Source organism: Athene cunicularia (assembly GCF_003259725.1).
Source record: "Athene cunicularia isolate RWA chromosome Z unlocalized genomic scaffold, athCun1 chrZ_part2, whole genome shotgun sequence".
In the NCBI taxonomy this organism is placed as follows: Eukaryota; Metazoa; Chordata; class Aves; order Strigiformes; family Strigidae; genus Athene; species Athene cunicularia.
This window is the reverse complement of record NW_020799143.1, coordinates 24134458-24151706: the sequence shown is the minus strand read 5'-3', so window position 1 is coordinate 24151706 and position 17249 is coordinate 24134458. Positions and strand designations below refer to the sequence as shown.

General features: G+C 37.2%; 1 protein-coding gene across 2 annotated transcripts; it reads left to right on the top strand.

Annotated features, from left to right (window-relative positions):
- Window positions 1-5537: 5537 nt before the first annotated feature.
- On the top strand, window positions 5538-16420 carry TYRP1 (tyrosinase related protein 1). Of its 2 annotated transcripts, none has more exons than XM_026866258.1 (8): window positions 5538-5703; window positions 6203-6673; window positions 9382-9704; window positions 11045-11249; window positions 12200-12367; window positions 13871-14050; window positions 15398-15544; window positions 16114-16420. In XM_026866258.1, the coding sequence occupies exons 2-8, from the start codon at window positions 6292-6294 to the stop codon at window positions 16317-16319; spliced, it is 1611 nt and encodes a 536-aa protein (XP_026722059.1). In that variant the 5' UTR covers window positions 5538-5703; window positions 6203-6291; the 3' UTR covers window positions 16320-16420. The 2 variants fall into 2 exon arrangements, with proteins under 2 accessions (XP_026722059.1, XP_026722060.1); XM_026866259.1 differs by having other exon boundaries at window positions 5540-5628; window positions 16114-16400.
- The last annotated feature ends 829 nt before the right edge of the window (window positions 16421-17249 follow it).

Here is a 17249-nt window from a genome sequence, read left to right as displayed (position 1 = left end):
GGAAGTTAAATTGTATGTATTTAAGCATCTTCTTGACTACGACAATGTCTCTGTAAAAATGGGTCACTAGTACAAAAGCTACCAGGATATCAGAAAGTAGCAAGAAAAACCAAGTAAGAGTTTGAAATAAATACAGATGAGGAAAAGACCTGAAGAAGAAACAATTTAATTTAAAAAGGACAACAGAAATAGAGATGAAGACCTGATTTTAATCATGCTTGGTACTGTGCTATATAAACCATTAACAAAATTGTAATAAAATGACACAGAACCAACACACTGTGTGCATGTGGCTAGCTGAGCACTGCATGTAATATTACATTGCCATTGACCTGAGGCGAGTCATACCCTGTTCAGAACTGGAACTAGGTCTGTAGGATTGAGTAGGGGCACCAAAGAGTGCCATAAACTGGAAGAGGAAAGACTGTAGGGACAAGCAGTAAGAAAAAAAACAAGGGCCCAAGATAGGTGCTTGCAGCACAGAGGAAAAACTCTAGAACATAAAAAGCTGGACAAAAAAAGCAGCATGGAGCTTTCAAAATAGAAAATGAAGGGTGGTATACTAGAAAAAATGAAAAAGAAAGAAGATCTAGAAGAATACTGGAAGAACAATGCTTTTAAAGTGAGTAGGATGGCATTAAGAGAGAAAAAAAAAAACAAATAAGTACCTTTGATAAAAAAAAAAAAAAAGCATAATGATAGGATCTAATACCAATACTTCATGGCTGACAGATTTTTCTTAATGATATGGATGAATGTGAAAAGGATATCCTTCATTTTGGGTTGGTATACATTCATCAGTGGACGGTAACCAACATGAAGTGGGAAAACTTGGCTTATACTGTGAGCAGCCAGATGTCATTATTCCATCTTGTTTCACATACCTCAAGTGATATTTCTTCAAAAGTATCAAATGAAAAAGGGAAGCTGAGATTAAAAAAAAAAAAAAAAAAAAAAAAAAATGGTCAAACTCTGGACGTTGACATTTACTCAAAAATGTATTTGAGTCATTTAACAATGTGCTGTTAGTGCTCTTAGTATCTGTGCCACCAATCTCTGTGCGCTTATCAAAAGGCCCTTCTCCTTTGGGAATTCAAAAGTTGGCTTGTTCATTAATTTTTCTTTTTTTTCCTCAAACAGTTTTGTCATTAAATTTGTTATTTTTTAAGATGTGATCTATTGTCAATTGTTTCCAAAGTTAAAATTGTAAAAACTATTCTCAAATGTGTTCATTTCTGAAATGTCTTTCCTTTCTTCCCAAAACTGAAATTGATGTAATTCTTTGCTTTTCCAGAAAAATATTTTTCAAAGAAACTTAAGAGAAATCATATTAAAATTAATGATCCAAAAGGTTTTAGCTATTCTACCTCCTGTAAAAGATAGTGCTGGGCTTGCTGTGAAATACTGTAATCAAGACATTTAATATAATTTATGGCTTAAAATATGGTATTTTTCTTGCAGACATGAATATCTGTTTGGGGATTTTTAAAGCTCAAATCATTAAATTCACAACTTTAACCAATTTGTTTTCCATGCTCTCACATACTTTTTATCTATTTCAGTTATTGAACCATGCAATATTACACTGTAATGACATACATAAATAGGTAAACATTGTTACCAAGGGATGCCTGAGCACAGCTCAAGAGCTAGCACACCTCAAGAGCAAGAACAGTGCATAGTCCCAGATTCTCCCCCTGGGTAGCACAGAGCAATCAGGCTTAGAGCAAAGTGACACCCTCACAATGATGGAGACACAAGGTTGGAAGGTGAAGGTGTCAGGGAGGAGCAAGGGCTGGCTGCTGCCCACAGGAAGGGAGCTGGGAACTGAGGGTGAATGCCAGCCAGCCTGGGCACGGGCATGGATGCTGAGAAGCTTCAGCATGGCTCAGGCAGGGGCAGCAGGGACAGCCTCTGCTATAAAGCATCTCCCTAGGGAAGAAGGACAGCCCAGGCTTGTGGCTTCTCATCAGTGAAGGAGCTGACCTTCAACTTGTCCTGAGCACTTTAACGTACCCCATTGAGACCCCCATGAGGAAGTATGTACCTAGGGTGCTGACAGAACGTGGGATCCTACTCAGATTTTTCACAAACATTTCAGAGGTTCTGCTGGTTTTACTGGAGGAGCTGGTCTTCCATTGTTGTCTTCTAGCATTCTTAGGAAAGGCTCTGCAAGTTCAGTTGCACATTTTTTCTTCTTTGAGAGAGAAGGAAGAATGGTTAGAATGACCTTGTTTCTTTAACTTTGAATGTGAAAGACTCATTCAGTCAGAAAATAAGTAAAATGTCATTTCATATTTTCCAGCACATACATCACAGGTTATGACACATCTCAAAAAATACTGAGATTTTCAAGCTGAGGTAAAGGTCTTGCAGTACTATATGATACAGTGCCAAATTCTAGTATAGCTACCATATCGGGTAATTCCTTTCCATGAAAAATGCAAGTTCACTTTTAAAAATGATTGACAGAAGTAGCTTTTCCAATACTCTTCTCATGACAATTTACCTGCACTTTCAACAAAATTTATTTTATCTATGTGTAGCTATAGAGCAAAGCAAAGTGAGACATCTGTGTTAACAATAATAATATTTTTAAAAAACCACTAGAACTGTATATCATGTTCACTGAATAGAATGTCAGTTTTATATCTAAATATTGAAAATGACATTTCTCAGTTCAAGTGAAAATATGGCAATGCTTTCTCATACTCATTTCAATATTTTTAGACTCCAATGAATTAAAAATCACTTTCCTTGAATGTTATTATATAATACATGTAGACACAAACGAGGATTAAGTGTGCTCTTGTAACTAATTTTTCAAAAAGAAATGCAGCATTTGAATTCATATATGAACATAAATTTTATGAACACTTGTGTTTATACTGAGGTGTTTAGATATAGGAAACAGAAGGTCAGTTCTAACTCGTCTTCAAAGCCCCAACTTATCACATAAGTGACATTTAGTTCTGCTTTTTTTTTCATAAAAGCAGCATTATGTTCTTCTACTGGGAAAGAGAAAGAAATTCAAAGCTGTCTCTGTAAACTGAATAGCTGGCTTATTTTGTGAAAAGACTGACTAATGAAGGTACTTACAAGGAAAAAGAAAATAAAGCAAACAACACTAAAAACGAAGAAAAAGAAGCTAAGGTATTTAAGACCTAGCCAAGATCCACAGGTGATGTAAATCCTGGATCAGTTTACACCAGTTGAAGATGAGGCTGTTGGTTTCCAAACCTTCAGAATATTAAGACTGTGATGAGAAAGGTTACCATGGTTGTAGCTTCATTTCAGATGCTCATTTGCCCACTCCCACTCATTCATCCACTTGACCACTCCAATATTCATATTTATAAACATTTGCAGTGTGGAGTCATCACACAAGAGGTGAAACACAAATAACAGTAATAATACTATACTGCTTCTCATGCAAGTTAGACAACGTTGAAAAAATCTGATTTTTATTTTAGTTTTATTTTAAAGAATTTGTAAGTCTTGGGGACTCAGCAAATACCATAGGGTAGCTCCCAGAGAACTGATGGTTGACTGTGTAGCTAACAACATGAGTTAAGACAGAACCAGCACATCAGCTTTCATCACTACTCAAGCACAAATAGAACTAGCTATATTTTCATAAGTGTCTCCTGTAGGTTAGGCTATAGACCAGAGTTAGACATTCTGTGGCTGAGTAGAGACCTGTTCTCAACATCAAGAACTAATGCTTACACAGGAAAAATGTGCAAACTGTATGCAATGTCCAGCATATTAACTAACTCTCTTTGCAGTCCACACAGGCAGGCAGTGAGTCAGGGATTCACATGCCAACTTCTTCCTCATTGCCTTGCTTATGTAGACAGACCTTTTGTGAACAGAGCCACAGGAACACAGACCTTGTGCATCTGGATAATCTCCAAGATCACAGTAGGGAAGAAGGACTCCCTAAGGGCAAGAATATCAAAAAAAAAAAAAAAAAAAAAAAAAAAAAAAAAAAAAAAAAAAAAAAAAAAAAAAAGGTTTGCATACCAACACACTGTTCAGCAGGATTTCCACCAGGAAACTTAAGGTACATCTGGGTCAAAGAAGGGAAATGATCCTTAGCTGTGTAGCCCTAGTAGCCTGCTGAACAAAATTAATAGGTGTTGGCTACACAGAAGGCTTACAAAAGGTCTACATTATGTCCACCATTATAAGGGGAAGTTTTATGATGCCAGGCAACACCAGTATATATGTTTGTTCCTTTTTACCGGGGCTTTGTCTAAGGAGTAGGATTTATCCTTTCTAAACTTACAATGAATTTGCTGTATTTGCTAGATATTTGTTTCTAAAACCTGTATGCTTCTTCTTTGATCTGGGAGTTCTTTTCAGATAAAATCTCAAGAGGTTTTTTACTAGCTCTGGTTTACTTTCTGATATGATAACAGTGAATTTGAGTTGCATGTATCCCCATAGGCATGTTCAAAGAGAAAAGGTTTAAGCTTGGAAAAAAGCAGGGTACACAATAAGCTAGCAAAGAAGAGAAAACAATAGGCTCAAATGGAGAATAAAATGATAGCCAGAAAAAGAGTTTCATTTAAGGATTGTCAAATATTCTGGCCTACAAATGGAGAATGAATTAAAGATATGAAGAACTGCACTAAAAGCCTTGGTCCTACACTGCAGGAAGCTATGCATGTTTGGTTATACAAACCACAGATGGCAAGGTTCACTGCTGTGGTCCATGGCAGGCTGGAAACAACAAATGCGCAAATAAATTATTTCTGTGGCCTGACAGAATTTGGTCCACTCTCACATTTTGACTTCCATATAGAGAAGCAGAAGGAGTAGGTAATCCACTTTTTGCTTGATATCAGTTACACTGTGGCTGAACCTTTTCCCAGAAACTTGTTAATGTGTTGTCTTAGTACTAGTTAAGATGTTTCTTGACAAAATAACCTCACCCCAGTGAAAACCATCCTTACTGATAGATCAGAAAGAGAGTAAGGGCTTGAATAAGGCCAGTTTTTCTCAGTAGAAATTGTCCTTGCAAAGAATAGAGAGGCATTTTATTTCAGAGACTGATTTTCTCCATTTTGTTGTTTCATTACCCTTCATATCACCTGTTCAAAATTTACCATTCAGGGTACTCTAATATGATCATTGTCTTTTTATTTTATTATGAAAATAAATAGTTAAACTGAAAGCTATAAGTTCAAAATCAGAGTGTTTCATTTTCTAAATAATGTATCTTTGTCACTTACTTCAGCCTGACCTTGAAAATGTCATTTGAAGAATTTTATTTTTTTAAAAACTGTCTGTTAAATGTGAATTTCCCCAGTGTTCTTTGTCTGTTTTCAAGTGAACCTTTCTTTGCAAGTAATTAAAAAAAAAAAAAAAACACAACTTCACAGTTGTTCTGTTTTGAATTCAAGTATTTGTCTCTGACCTTTGCTGAAACTTGTAAAATCACAAGGAGATAAGCACGAAAGAAATCATGTGCTGTTCAAGTACTTAAAGTCCAGGGAAATGCACTGAAGTAGAAAGGGGATTAATAGAAGAAGGAGGGTGAGGCCAAGCCATACTGTGTTGGTAGAAGAAGGATTAGTAAGCAGACTGAACCAGGAGAGAAATTAGCAGCACTTATTTCAGGTTAGACACAGATGTAGGACTTGCAGAGACAGAACAGGATCTCAGCAGAGGAGAGGTACCAGAAAGAGAGAACAGGTATAATGCATGAAGCATTTGCTTTCTGGTTTTGCTTTCTGGTGGAGCTGCTGTTCGTGAACAGCAAGGGAACAGAAGGAAACTGCTGAGTGAAGACAACATACACTAGTTGAATGCAGAGTAGAAAAGCATGGAATGGGGGGGAAGAGGGTGGTGGTGTTGAAAAAAAGGTTCAAGAATCTGGTGCCTTAGATTTTAGTAATTTGTGGTAGTGAGTATATCTGGCTGGCAGATATACAACGTGAATGAACATTTGGGAAGCACTTAGAAGTCCATGAACAAATATAGCTCTAATTAGTTACTATTTATTTGTGCAAATAATGAGAGAAGAGAACTTTAGTGTCTGTAGTCAGGGTTTGCTTTTCCAGTTAGAGTATCAAAGTGCAGGGTTCAGAGGCACTTTCTGGGGTAGAAGGGGTAGCCTGGATGTTTGTAACACTCGGTTTTATTCTTCTCTTCCTCTCTCCTTTTCTCTCTCCCTCTTTCTCTGACTCTGTAGAGGCAGCTGGGTGTCCCACCGCAGAAGAGAAGTCAGTGTGCGTGAACAGCTGGCTCTCAGAAGAAGCCACCTCTGCTGGGTCTGCCATCATGCAGCTCCCCATGCTGCTGCTCCTTTCCCTGCCACCACTTCTTAGCATGCTTGGCAAAGCTGGAGCTCAGTTCCCTCGCCAGTGCGCTACCATCGAGGCCCTGAGGAGCGGCATGTGTTGCCCAGACTATTTCCCTGTGTTTGGGCCAGGTACTGACCGCTGTGGTGTGTCTACAGGGAGGGGCCGCTGCGTACAGGTGACTGTTGACTCACGACCCCATGGCCCACAGTACATCCATGACGGGCGGGATGACCGTGAGCAATGGCCCATACGCTTCTTCAACCAAACCTGCCGGTGCAATGGTAACTTCTCTGGTTACAACTGTGGGTCATGTCGCCCTGGCTGGAGTGGACCTACCTGTAGCCAACAAATCAATATAGGTAAGAGCATCAGAAATATGACATGAAAATTGCCTGTGTGGCAGTGCTTGTTTCTAAATGTAGTTAGCATAGTTCTTTTCTTTAAATATAAAATGCCACATATTTATTTAGCAAATGTATGTTGTCATCGGGGTTATTAAGGCAACTGCTAAATGATTCAGCTTGTTCAGCTTGTGTACTAAGCACCTACACTTACTATGCTATAAAAGGAAGAAACAAAACCTGTGGTCAGTGCAAAATTAAGATCAAGTTCATTAAAGAATAGAACATCTAAATCAAATAAAATTGCATTCTTTGGAATTGTTTAAGAGTAAAACTATGGATATAGACATGTATGTGTGTGAGTATGTCTAGGAATAAGAAATAACTAGATATCATGTTTAATACCTTATGACTACTTGAAGTGTGACAGCCATTCTTCTGATTCAAAATCCCTTAATACTTTTCTAAACTCCATACCTGACCTTGTAAATTTTTACTTACCTAGTTGCTGACAATGTCCTTAAAAGCCTATGAGCTGTTCAGAGAAATCAGCACAGGGACTGGTGGGCCTTTCTGGGTGTTCTCCAGTTTCAGTTCAGTCCAGAATATCAGTAAAGAGATGTCTGAAATTTTTTGAAACAGTCATGAAATCCTTGTAGAACTGGAAAAAATGTTGAATATTGTAGGTAAATTGAAGGAGACAAACAGATTTGGGGGCAGATCCTTGTTCTCAAGTCAAAACCACCTGAATGAAAAAGATATCATTCTTTATTAGAGAAAGTTTAAAGTTGTTATTGAGGTGCTGTAAAATCCATAATCCCCTAAATGAGTTCTGTTGACATGAGAATCAACAGGTCTCTAGCACAAATGTGCAGTGCCTCTTGCAGAAACAGAAATCAGCACTGCCATTATTTTCAACAGACAGAAACACTCCATGAATTTGAGTGCATGTTCCAGCAAGGGTTAACAAAGAACTGCTTACCAATTCAAAATCTTAATAATAAGATTCCTTAAAAGACAACTTATTGAGGGCTGTAAGAAAGATTTTAGGATTTTATTCATCCTTTTAACTCCAAGAAGCAAACTAGAAAGCAGAAAGTATGACTCATGAATTGGATCTGCTAAACCAGGTTGCACACTCTGATGCTCTAGCCTGTTCTCATTAACAATGATGATAAACAACTCTGAAAAATTCACCAAGAAATAAATGTTAACACACAAATTTGGCAAAGTAAATCTGGAGATAGACAAAAAGCAATTCTAGCTGATTTTCTAGGGTATACAAGTGTATTTTTTACTTTTCCCACTTATTAAATTCTTTACTCCTCAGTAAAATACTAAGCAAATCAGATTTATCATGCATGACCACATGAGTTTAAAAAGGGGAAATTAGCTTCTTATTATGCTTTGAGTTTCTACATGGAGGTCACCTCTTTCGTCCATCCACAGAGCTGGCCCCAGCTGCTCACACTTTAGAAGTAATTATTGGATTACTGTTGGCATATCCATGCAAAATTGATGTAAAATTCAGTTTAATGTCTTCATATCTTCTAAATTCATGCTTAACTTTAATAATAGTCCAGATTGTTTTTTGTGTATCAGGCACATATTTTGAAAAAGGAAAGGTTAAGATGTTTATGTAAATCAAATTTGGATGGTTTTAGTGAACTACTTAAAACCAACAACAAAAAACCCAGTGATTAGGGCTAGAATATCTGTTCATTTTTGCAACAGTTAGCATGAAAAGCACATTTCAGGATACTTGGATAAAATTCATGTTTCATAGAAGTATTTCTCTAAACTTCAGTAAAGCCAAAACATCTCCCACTGAATTAACTTTATATAGTGAAATGTGAATCACTTTTATTCTTCATATGGATACATCCTGAAGACCTACCTGTTGCTTCTCATATCAACATAGTCTATCATTCATTTGGACAATTATAGATTTTGCAGCATTTTTTGTAACGCAAATCAGTGAATGTTAAGAATAGCTGTGAGGACTTCTACCTGTGTCTTAGTCTAAAAGCCTGAAATCTTCTCCATCCAAGTCCAAGTGAAAGACTGGGACTGAGGTGAGGTGGATTCTGTTCCTCTTGCTGATATACTGGTATTTCAACAGGTCAATTTTCTTCCTTGTTTCACTGTGCATACATAGACAATTATATTTTAAAATGTTTTTGAGATATACTGCTAAAAAGGACTAATATATGGCTGTTGATAATAATAGCAGGTAATGATATTAAAGGGAAATATACTGTGTGCAATTCACAATTTAGTGCTGAATCTGCCATTTTTCCTACAAAGGTTCAAGCATAAACAATGTACTTCTTTCACCAAGTTATGAAGCAGTAGAGCTTCTGTTTATTTAAATTGCTGTATAGTATTCTTTTCTTGTAAAGTATTACCACAGGAAACCTTAAGTATATTGGATGAAGTTCTGAAAGATTTGTGTGACAGTCTTTGGATAATCTGTAACAGTAATTCTAAAAGCACTAAAACCACAAGGGTTTAGGCTTTATTTTTATTCAGCTCAACCTTTCTGATAATAAATAACATTTTCTATTTATGCTCAGTACTTTCTGAATAGTCCCAATAAAAAATGGATGAATTCTTGAAGAAAAAGGGACATACCTGGAATTATTAAGAGCAAAATAAATTAGTCTTGTGAGATCAGACTTGAGTGCCTGTAGCTTAGTTAACTTTCTTCTTCTGTATCCTCACAGTCAGGAGGAATCTTTTGGATCTGACTGCAGAAGAAAAGAGGCGGTTTGTAAATGCCTTACACCAAGCCAAGGTGACAATCCATCCTGACATTGTTATTGCCACACGAAGACGTGAAGAAATATTTGGACCAGATGGCAACACACCACAATTTGAGAATATCTCCATTTATAACTACTTTGTGTGGTCTCATTATTATTCTGTCAGGAAGACTTTCCTTGGTGCAGGGCAGCAGAGTTCAGGAGGAATTGATTTCTCTCATGAGGGACCAGCTTTTGTCACATGGCATAGGTACCATCTACTGCAGCTTGAAAGAGACATGCAGGTAAAGTCTATACTGATATTAAGCCATGTGTCCATCACATGTCTCATGCAGTTAAAGAACTTCTTCCCGTATTCCAATAGGCAAAAATTATAGCAGTTCTTTCTACACATCGAAATAATTCTGCTTCAATTTCAATAATTCATTAGGTATACTAAACTTAATAGAGTGCATTTAGGTTTTAGACTGTCAATATTACAGAGATGCTAAAAATAATATTTCATTCAGAGTAATGGAAAACATAAAAGTTACATTAAAATCTCCTGTAAAAAGAGATACAAATTCTAGGCATATCCTTAGAAAGCATTTTATTGGACCAAAAAAAAAGTTATTGCCAGTGCTACTTTTAATATCAAGGCCCTCATTCTTGACTGTTAGGCTAATCAAAGCAGAAGAAAATCTAAAGAAAATTTGGGGATTCAGAATCACATTTTCTTTGTATAATTAGTTATACTGGTTAGAGAAATCCATGTTTTGTTATACCATGTTCCATAAATCAGTGATTCTCTTGTTTCCTTTTCCTTGTGCAGACCTATCCATAAAAGGGGTATATTATCTTCAAGAAGAGATAATTAAGTTTGCAAGGATTAAATAGTTTTTTTTAATCATTTCAAGTGTTTCCATCAGCTTCAATGTCTGTGCATCAGGCTGAGGAACAAAATCCCTTCAAAAATTCACATTTTACATCAGTGGCATTTCATTAGGTGAAATCCCTGAGGAGTTCTAGATCTTAATGATTTAATATATATTCTCACTTATGTTAGTAAGCTTCATCATCAGTTAAGGTAATTTGGCTGGCTAACAAATCCTGGTATACAAATACTGGAAACCAGGACACACTCCAGAAACATTCAGCTTCAATCTGTATTAGAACCAAACAGTAACAATTTGAAGGGCTAGTATGCCTTTTCCTTACTTTTCCATCTGCTCAGCCATTCCACAGTTGGCTTAGTTATTCTGTGTGCTAAAAATACTGCTGTTGTTGACAGGCGATTAAAACATTTGGAAAAATGAAGTATCAGTATTAAGTGATGTTTCTTACTAATTCTCACAATATGGTTTAATGGAAGAGGTACTGTCTTATTAATGAGGGAGATCCATGACTCAATTCAATAGTCCAATTATCTGTTCTGTTGAACAAAGGCCAACAAAAACATCAATGTGGAAAACTACTGAAAGCTCTTATAGAGATTTCATTGATTTTTCATAGATATCCTCTCCTTCATGAGGCAGGACTCTGACTCTTAGTAAGATGTATTGAACTGTTTATAACATCTTGCTAGCAATAAATATTATAGCAGTTGGGGGCACACATATATTAACACCAGATTTATGTGGTTTAGAACATGCTGCAGGACCCCACTTTTGGACTGCCCTACTGGAACTTTGCAACAGGGCAAAACACCTGTGATATCTGCTCAGATGACTTGATGGGAGCTAGAAGCAATTTTGATGTCTCTCTTATCAGCCAGAACTCAATCTTCTCTCAGTGGCGAGTGCTGTGTGAAAATATAGAAGACTATGAAACTTTGGGAACCATCTGTAACAGTAAGTATTACTGCTGGCAGGTATGTGGAGAGAAAATCCTTTTAATAAAAAATACATATAATACTTTACATTGCACTGGTTTTTCCCTGCCAAAATGTCTTTAAGTGTTTTTTGAATATTCTTGATCCAAGCTTCGTCAGTCTTTTGAGACAGTATATACTTATCATCTGTCTTGCACTGAGGCATCAAGAAGTTCAGGATTTACTAGGAGCTTGTAACAGAGGAAGAGCTGAATTCTTTGACTTCTTTTCTTATGCAGTATCTATTCATCTCCTGTGCCATAAATAATTAAATCTGGCAGTGTCATTTCTTTAATTGAAGCATACCACTTATCATCTTCATGGCATTCTGCTCTTAAAAGGAGAACATCTAACAAATCCCTGTGTTAACTATTTTGATCATATTTTGCATGTGAAGAATATTGAATGGTAACACATCTACCTCAGCTACAAGAGCTAAACAACCCCAGCAAGATTCTTGTATATTCACCACCTTCAAGCCACAACTCAGCATCTTCATGGAAATAGGGGGAAAAAAAAAACCAAAACAAACAACAAAAAACAACAGAGAAAAAACACAATATTGTGTTAGTCACCTACATAATCAACCATAGCCATTATTTCACCTACCCTATCAAGACATCCTCAAAACTTTTCTCCTAAATCTCATCAATAAATTACATTGAAAAATTACAGAAAAATTTCCCAAAGCACTTACAGAACCACAAATTTCTAGATTCTTTCTTAAATCCTGGTACAAAGATTCCACCACACAGGACCTCATGAAAATTCAGATTCTTTACCTGACATGAAGAACTGACCCATTCATCCAGTTTAAGTGTAATTTGCGAGGGACTTTTTTTTCCTCATGTTTCAGTCATTAGAAGGATGCATTCTGTGGCGCGCTGTTTTGCACCAGTATTGTATTCTCTCTCTTCCTTCCATCCCCAGGCACTGAGGGTGGTCCCATCCGTAGAAATCCTGCTGGAAATGTTGCACGGCCTATGGTACAACGTCTTCCAGACCCCGAAGATGTTGCACAGTGTTTGGAAGTTGGTGTATTTGACACTCCTCCTTTCTATTCCAATTCAACAGACAGTTTCCGTAACACAGTAGAAGGTAAACATGGCAAATAGAAGGACCTGGAACAACTCCCTTGACAAGGGAGCAGGCCTGCCATTTTTCCTGTTGGAAGTATGAGAGTGGAGACAGTCTACTGGACACTAATGACATTGATCTTAGCATTAAATATTAGCTTAGTATTAAGCGGAAGTAAGTTCTGGGCAAATTATAGCTTATGTCAGTTCTTTAAATGTGTAAAAGCCTCAAAAATCTGTCACTGGCATGCTAAATAGAAACTAGATGAGATTAAGTTTTTGCAACCTAGTAATATGTTGCCATTTCTGAAAACAGACAGCCCTTGCCTGTAGAGACAAACAAGAGCTCGTACTGGTTACTCTTGTATCTGAATTAAAACCAAAAAGAAAAAGAAAGCAAAATAAATTTTAAGCCTTGGTACTTTAGGAGATGGTATTGAGTTCGGTACAGATTTTACTGATAGACATGTTAGTCCTTCTCTCTAGGCCATATAACTCTATTCTTCTCTAAGATTTACACATCTAAAATTAAATTTTCAGTCACCAACATCTGAACACACTCTCCCCAACACAGAAACTAGCCTAAAGGTATGATTCATGCTATACAGACAGTATCCTGCCAACTGCTTCTGCACTTTAATAATCCAGAGTTTTTAACAGGATAGACTAGGATTCATGAGAAAAGATTACTAAGTGACAGTTCAGATCCCTGCCAGATCTCCCATAGACCCTCTGTCACTTTTGAAGAGGCATAACTCCTATGATGGGAAGCATCTGCTCCATTTTCTTTATCTTGGAGAACAAAACCAAGAATCTGCACCAACCTTTTAAGTATATATGAAAGTTTTAGATGCTTAACACATTTGTCAAATGGGCAATCAATACCTAGGTATCTAAACATGGCTTTATCCAATTAATTGTAAGGACCCCTGTCTCGAAAGTTTGTCCAAAGCTTGGAAACAGGAGAAGTTTTCATGATGATTCAGATCCTGACATCTGACATGGGGGTTCCAAAGTGTTGGGCACTAACAGTTACAAAGAGCATCTTCACTCAAAAGACAAAGCATATGAAGCTTTCTGAGTTGTGTTTGCAATAAGCATGGAAATGATGGGTGGAAATGTAACAGTTGATTCATTAGGGTAGATGGCAACATATATGCACTTTAGTCAGCAGTTAGAAAATACATGCAAATATTTCAGATATGCTGAAAGATATGTAGGTCCCAAATATATACCTTTAAATTCATACTATTATGTGGTTTATTTTGGCCATTTTTGCATTTGGTCCCAACAGCCTTGCAATCCACATTCTCAGCATTCTTTTGTAAAGGCTATTTAAATCTGAAAATTATGCATGCTAGGGATGTTTCTCAAATGCTAGTAGGTAAAGAATTAGCTACTCATGTATGTTAAGTAAGGCAACACAACATGACAGCCTTTCAGAGAAAAAAGTATCCAGCTGGGACTGCAGCTTTCAAACAAAATCTTCACTGAGTTTTTTTGTGTTCTTTTCTTTCATATTCAGGGTACAGTGATCCTTCAGGGAAATACGACCCAGCAGTTCGAAGTCTTCACAACTTGGCTCATCTATTTCTGAATGGGACAGGAGGACAAACTCATTTATCACCAAATGATCCAATTTTTGTCCTTCTGCACACATTTACAGATGCTGTTTTTGATGAGTGGCTGAGAAGGTATTCTGCAGGTAAGGTGTGCTCATGGACAGATGTGGGATGGGTGATTGTCAGTCTTTGTAGTCACAGGAGTTCAGCTGATTCTTATGGGACAGCAAGTTACCCCTAAGCTTAGGAGAAAGGACTGAAATTTTAACAGTTAATATCGTTAGCAAATGCAGAGTAATAACAAGTAAGCTCCCTTCCTCACCCCACTGACATCCATTTTCAAATCACTGTTTGTGAAGGGACTTAGCCAGAGATATCAGGCACAATTCAAGAAAACAAAATGTGCAAATAACATTGTTCTGTAGAGCAAAGACAGTGTAACCATGGAAGGTCCAAATACTTCATGGACATTCCATTGTGTGGAGAAAATATCTACTTTTCTTCTTGTCAAACAAATTCAGATGCTGTACACACCCTCATGATTAATTTTGACCACCTTCGTGATCTACTACCAATATTCCATAACCATTTCCATTCCCTTTCAAAAGATGGTCACTGTTGCTGTCTTTGCTTCTTTAACTCAAAATGGAAGAGAGAAAAGTATTAAGAGAGAAAGTGAAGGAGAGGGAGGGAGGAAGGACAGAAGGAAGAAACTACAAAGAAATAAAGAAATAAAAAAGTAAGGAGATTGGCAGCAGTGAACTGGGGGGAGAATTCTGCGTAACCCTAAAGTCTGTGCATTAGTCTGCACAAAGCAATGACTGTTTTCCTCTTAGGGCAATCCAGACCCTCTTCCTTCATCTAAAGACAGCTGCTGTTGCACAATTGAGACTTCTTTGTGCAACTTCCACAACCTGCCTCATGTGTTCTTCCCACATCCACTGTCAGAGAGCAATTGTGGTACTTACATGACCTATTGCAAGTTTTTGCATCGTCTTACAAAGATGATTTTCTTTTTTTTTTTTTCTTTCTTCAGCTGACTTTCTCCTGATTTATCATAACATTGCCAAAAAATCCACTAGAGTTTATATCAGCTGCCCTCCTGAACTGCATGAGAAGCCTATTCATCACTGATTCACTCAGACAAAGCAAGATTGTAGCAAAAAGGTTTTTCAAGTCCTCCATATATACATATTTCTCCTTTTCCATGCAAGAAGAAATTAAATGCCCCACACAGGCAGAAAATTGTACAATTTACTGGTGGTTTCTCTTAAAATCTTGAAATTAGTGGTCTTGCTTTTGCTCAGAGCAGAGCTCTCCACTCTGGATCTGTCACACTGGAAAACCAATCATTCTAGATGAACTTAGGTTAGGAAAAAAAAAAACAACTTGAGGTACTCAAAACCCCAAGTAACTGTTGGGGAAAAATGAAGTAGGGAAAATTATTTTTTATTTTATTTACAGAAGTGTCATTTGACTTTCAAATTTAGATATCTCAACATATCCATTGGAGAATGCCCCTATTGGACATAACCGACAGTACAATATGGTGCCTTTCTGGCCTCCAGTTACCAATAATGAAATGTTTGTTACTGCACCAGAAAACCTGGGATACAGCTACGAAGTTGAGTGGCCAGGTAAACTGTCCAACCTAGATGCTTCCTCTTTTTTTTCTTATCATGTCTTTCTCCCTTTAAGTTTATGCATCATATAACAAAGTTGGTTCAAATTTCACAAACAATACTTGATGCCTTTGTAAAGGCCTCTTTCTCTTTTCTTGCCTGGCTTTTCAGATCAGTTGTGTTTGGGATTTAGTACAGCTATATAGATACTGAATATAGATTGTTCCTGCATGGAGCTCCTGTTATCCACTTCAGGTTTTGGAGAAGTTCTCATTTGGATCTAAACCTTTCAGAATGTCCTTATTCCTATAACATATGCCTTCATTAAATCACTATAGAGAATGCAAATCCCTCACAAACCAGATAGCAGAAGAAAGGTCTAGGTCTGTTTTTAGAATGTAACAAGAGAGACTGAAATTTTCTCACATTCTGGAACAGATATTATAAACTAAAATTTAAACTATTTCTACTTCATGACTCACTGAATAATGGCAGATACTAGGCTTTGGTCTGCCCCTCTGATGATTATCCATATACTTGATATTTACTTTTAATAACTTTCCTTTTTGCTTTCTTACTTGTAGGTCGGGCTCTTCGTGTCACAGAGATTATAACAATCGCAATAGTGACTGCACTGGTTCTTGTTGCAGTTATCTTTGCTACTGCTGCATGTGTTGTACGTGTCAAGAAAAATAAGGATGAGTTGCATCAGCCTCTTCTTACTGACCAGTATCAGCACTACTCAGATGATTATGATGGCATACCAACACCAAACCAGTCTGTTGTTTGAAGACACATTGGTTTTTTGGATCTGACTGAAAGAGTTTATTTTGCTGTATTTTATAAATGGTGGTCATCCACCTGCTTTAAAATAAAGAGCATAAACTGTCAGCTGTCTTGATATGTTTCCTTCAGGCTCCACCTCCTCTTTCATCACACCTAGGCATCAATAAGTCACCTTTGCAATGCTAATTCTATGCTGATTTTAATAGAATTCCACTAGCTCTGCAGGATTCATCTGCAAGCCTTTTTCATGCATATTTCTGTAAAATCTGGTAAAATTTAGGTAACTTGCCAACAGCCAATGTCATTTGACTTCACCTAGTCTTTATACCCAGAATTCTTTTATGACGTACTTTTCTGAAAAGGTCAAGTGTAGAATGGGGACTGAAGCAGAATCCAAATTACAAGTAGACATCTTAGCTTGGTGAGTGGAAGTGTGTTTCAAAATAGCCAGTATGCCAGACGCGGAGCTATAAGGGATTTCTGAGGGGAACAGCGTGTTTAAAATCCAAGTTTATTCACAGAACATAGTTTTGATCTTTTTCTTCTTTTAGTTCACCACTGAGAAGCCAAACCAGCATTTGGACATAGCTGATCACATAACATGTGATCAAACACAGCTGCCTGAAGGGGATATCCTTTTTAAAGGACAGGCAGCACCAGCCTTTGTTTCATTTTTATTTTTCATTCTCTTGTTTCATTTCTCTTTCCCACTATCCCCATGGCAGGGCACCCTCCCCAGCAATGAGAGACCTTGCTTCAGTTCTCTCCTGCAGGAATTTAAATCCACATCTCTTGTACTTTGAGAGAAGGCCCTAGGCATAAAGGTGTAGAATAGAATTGGAAAAATATCTATATGCAACTGCTGTTGAATTTATTCAACATGAGCCAATAGGATAGCAACAAACTGATGCCTGCCTTTACAACCTGAGGTAGG

Excerpts from the sequence above, each read along its gene's own strand:
- TYRP1 (XM_026866258.1), top strand. The coding sequence starts at position 6,292 with ATGCAGCTCCCCATGCTGCTGCTCCTTTCCCTGCCACCACTTCTTAGC. Across the intron at positions 6,674-9,381 it reads TAGCCAACAAATCAATATAG|TCAGGAGGAATCTTTTGGAT; the intron begins GTAAGAGCATCA and ends GTATCCTCACAG. Across the intron at positions 11,250-12,199 it reads TTTGGGAACCATCTGTAACA|GCACTGAGGGTGGTCCCATC; the intron begins GTAAGTATTACT and ends TTCCATCCCCAG.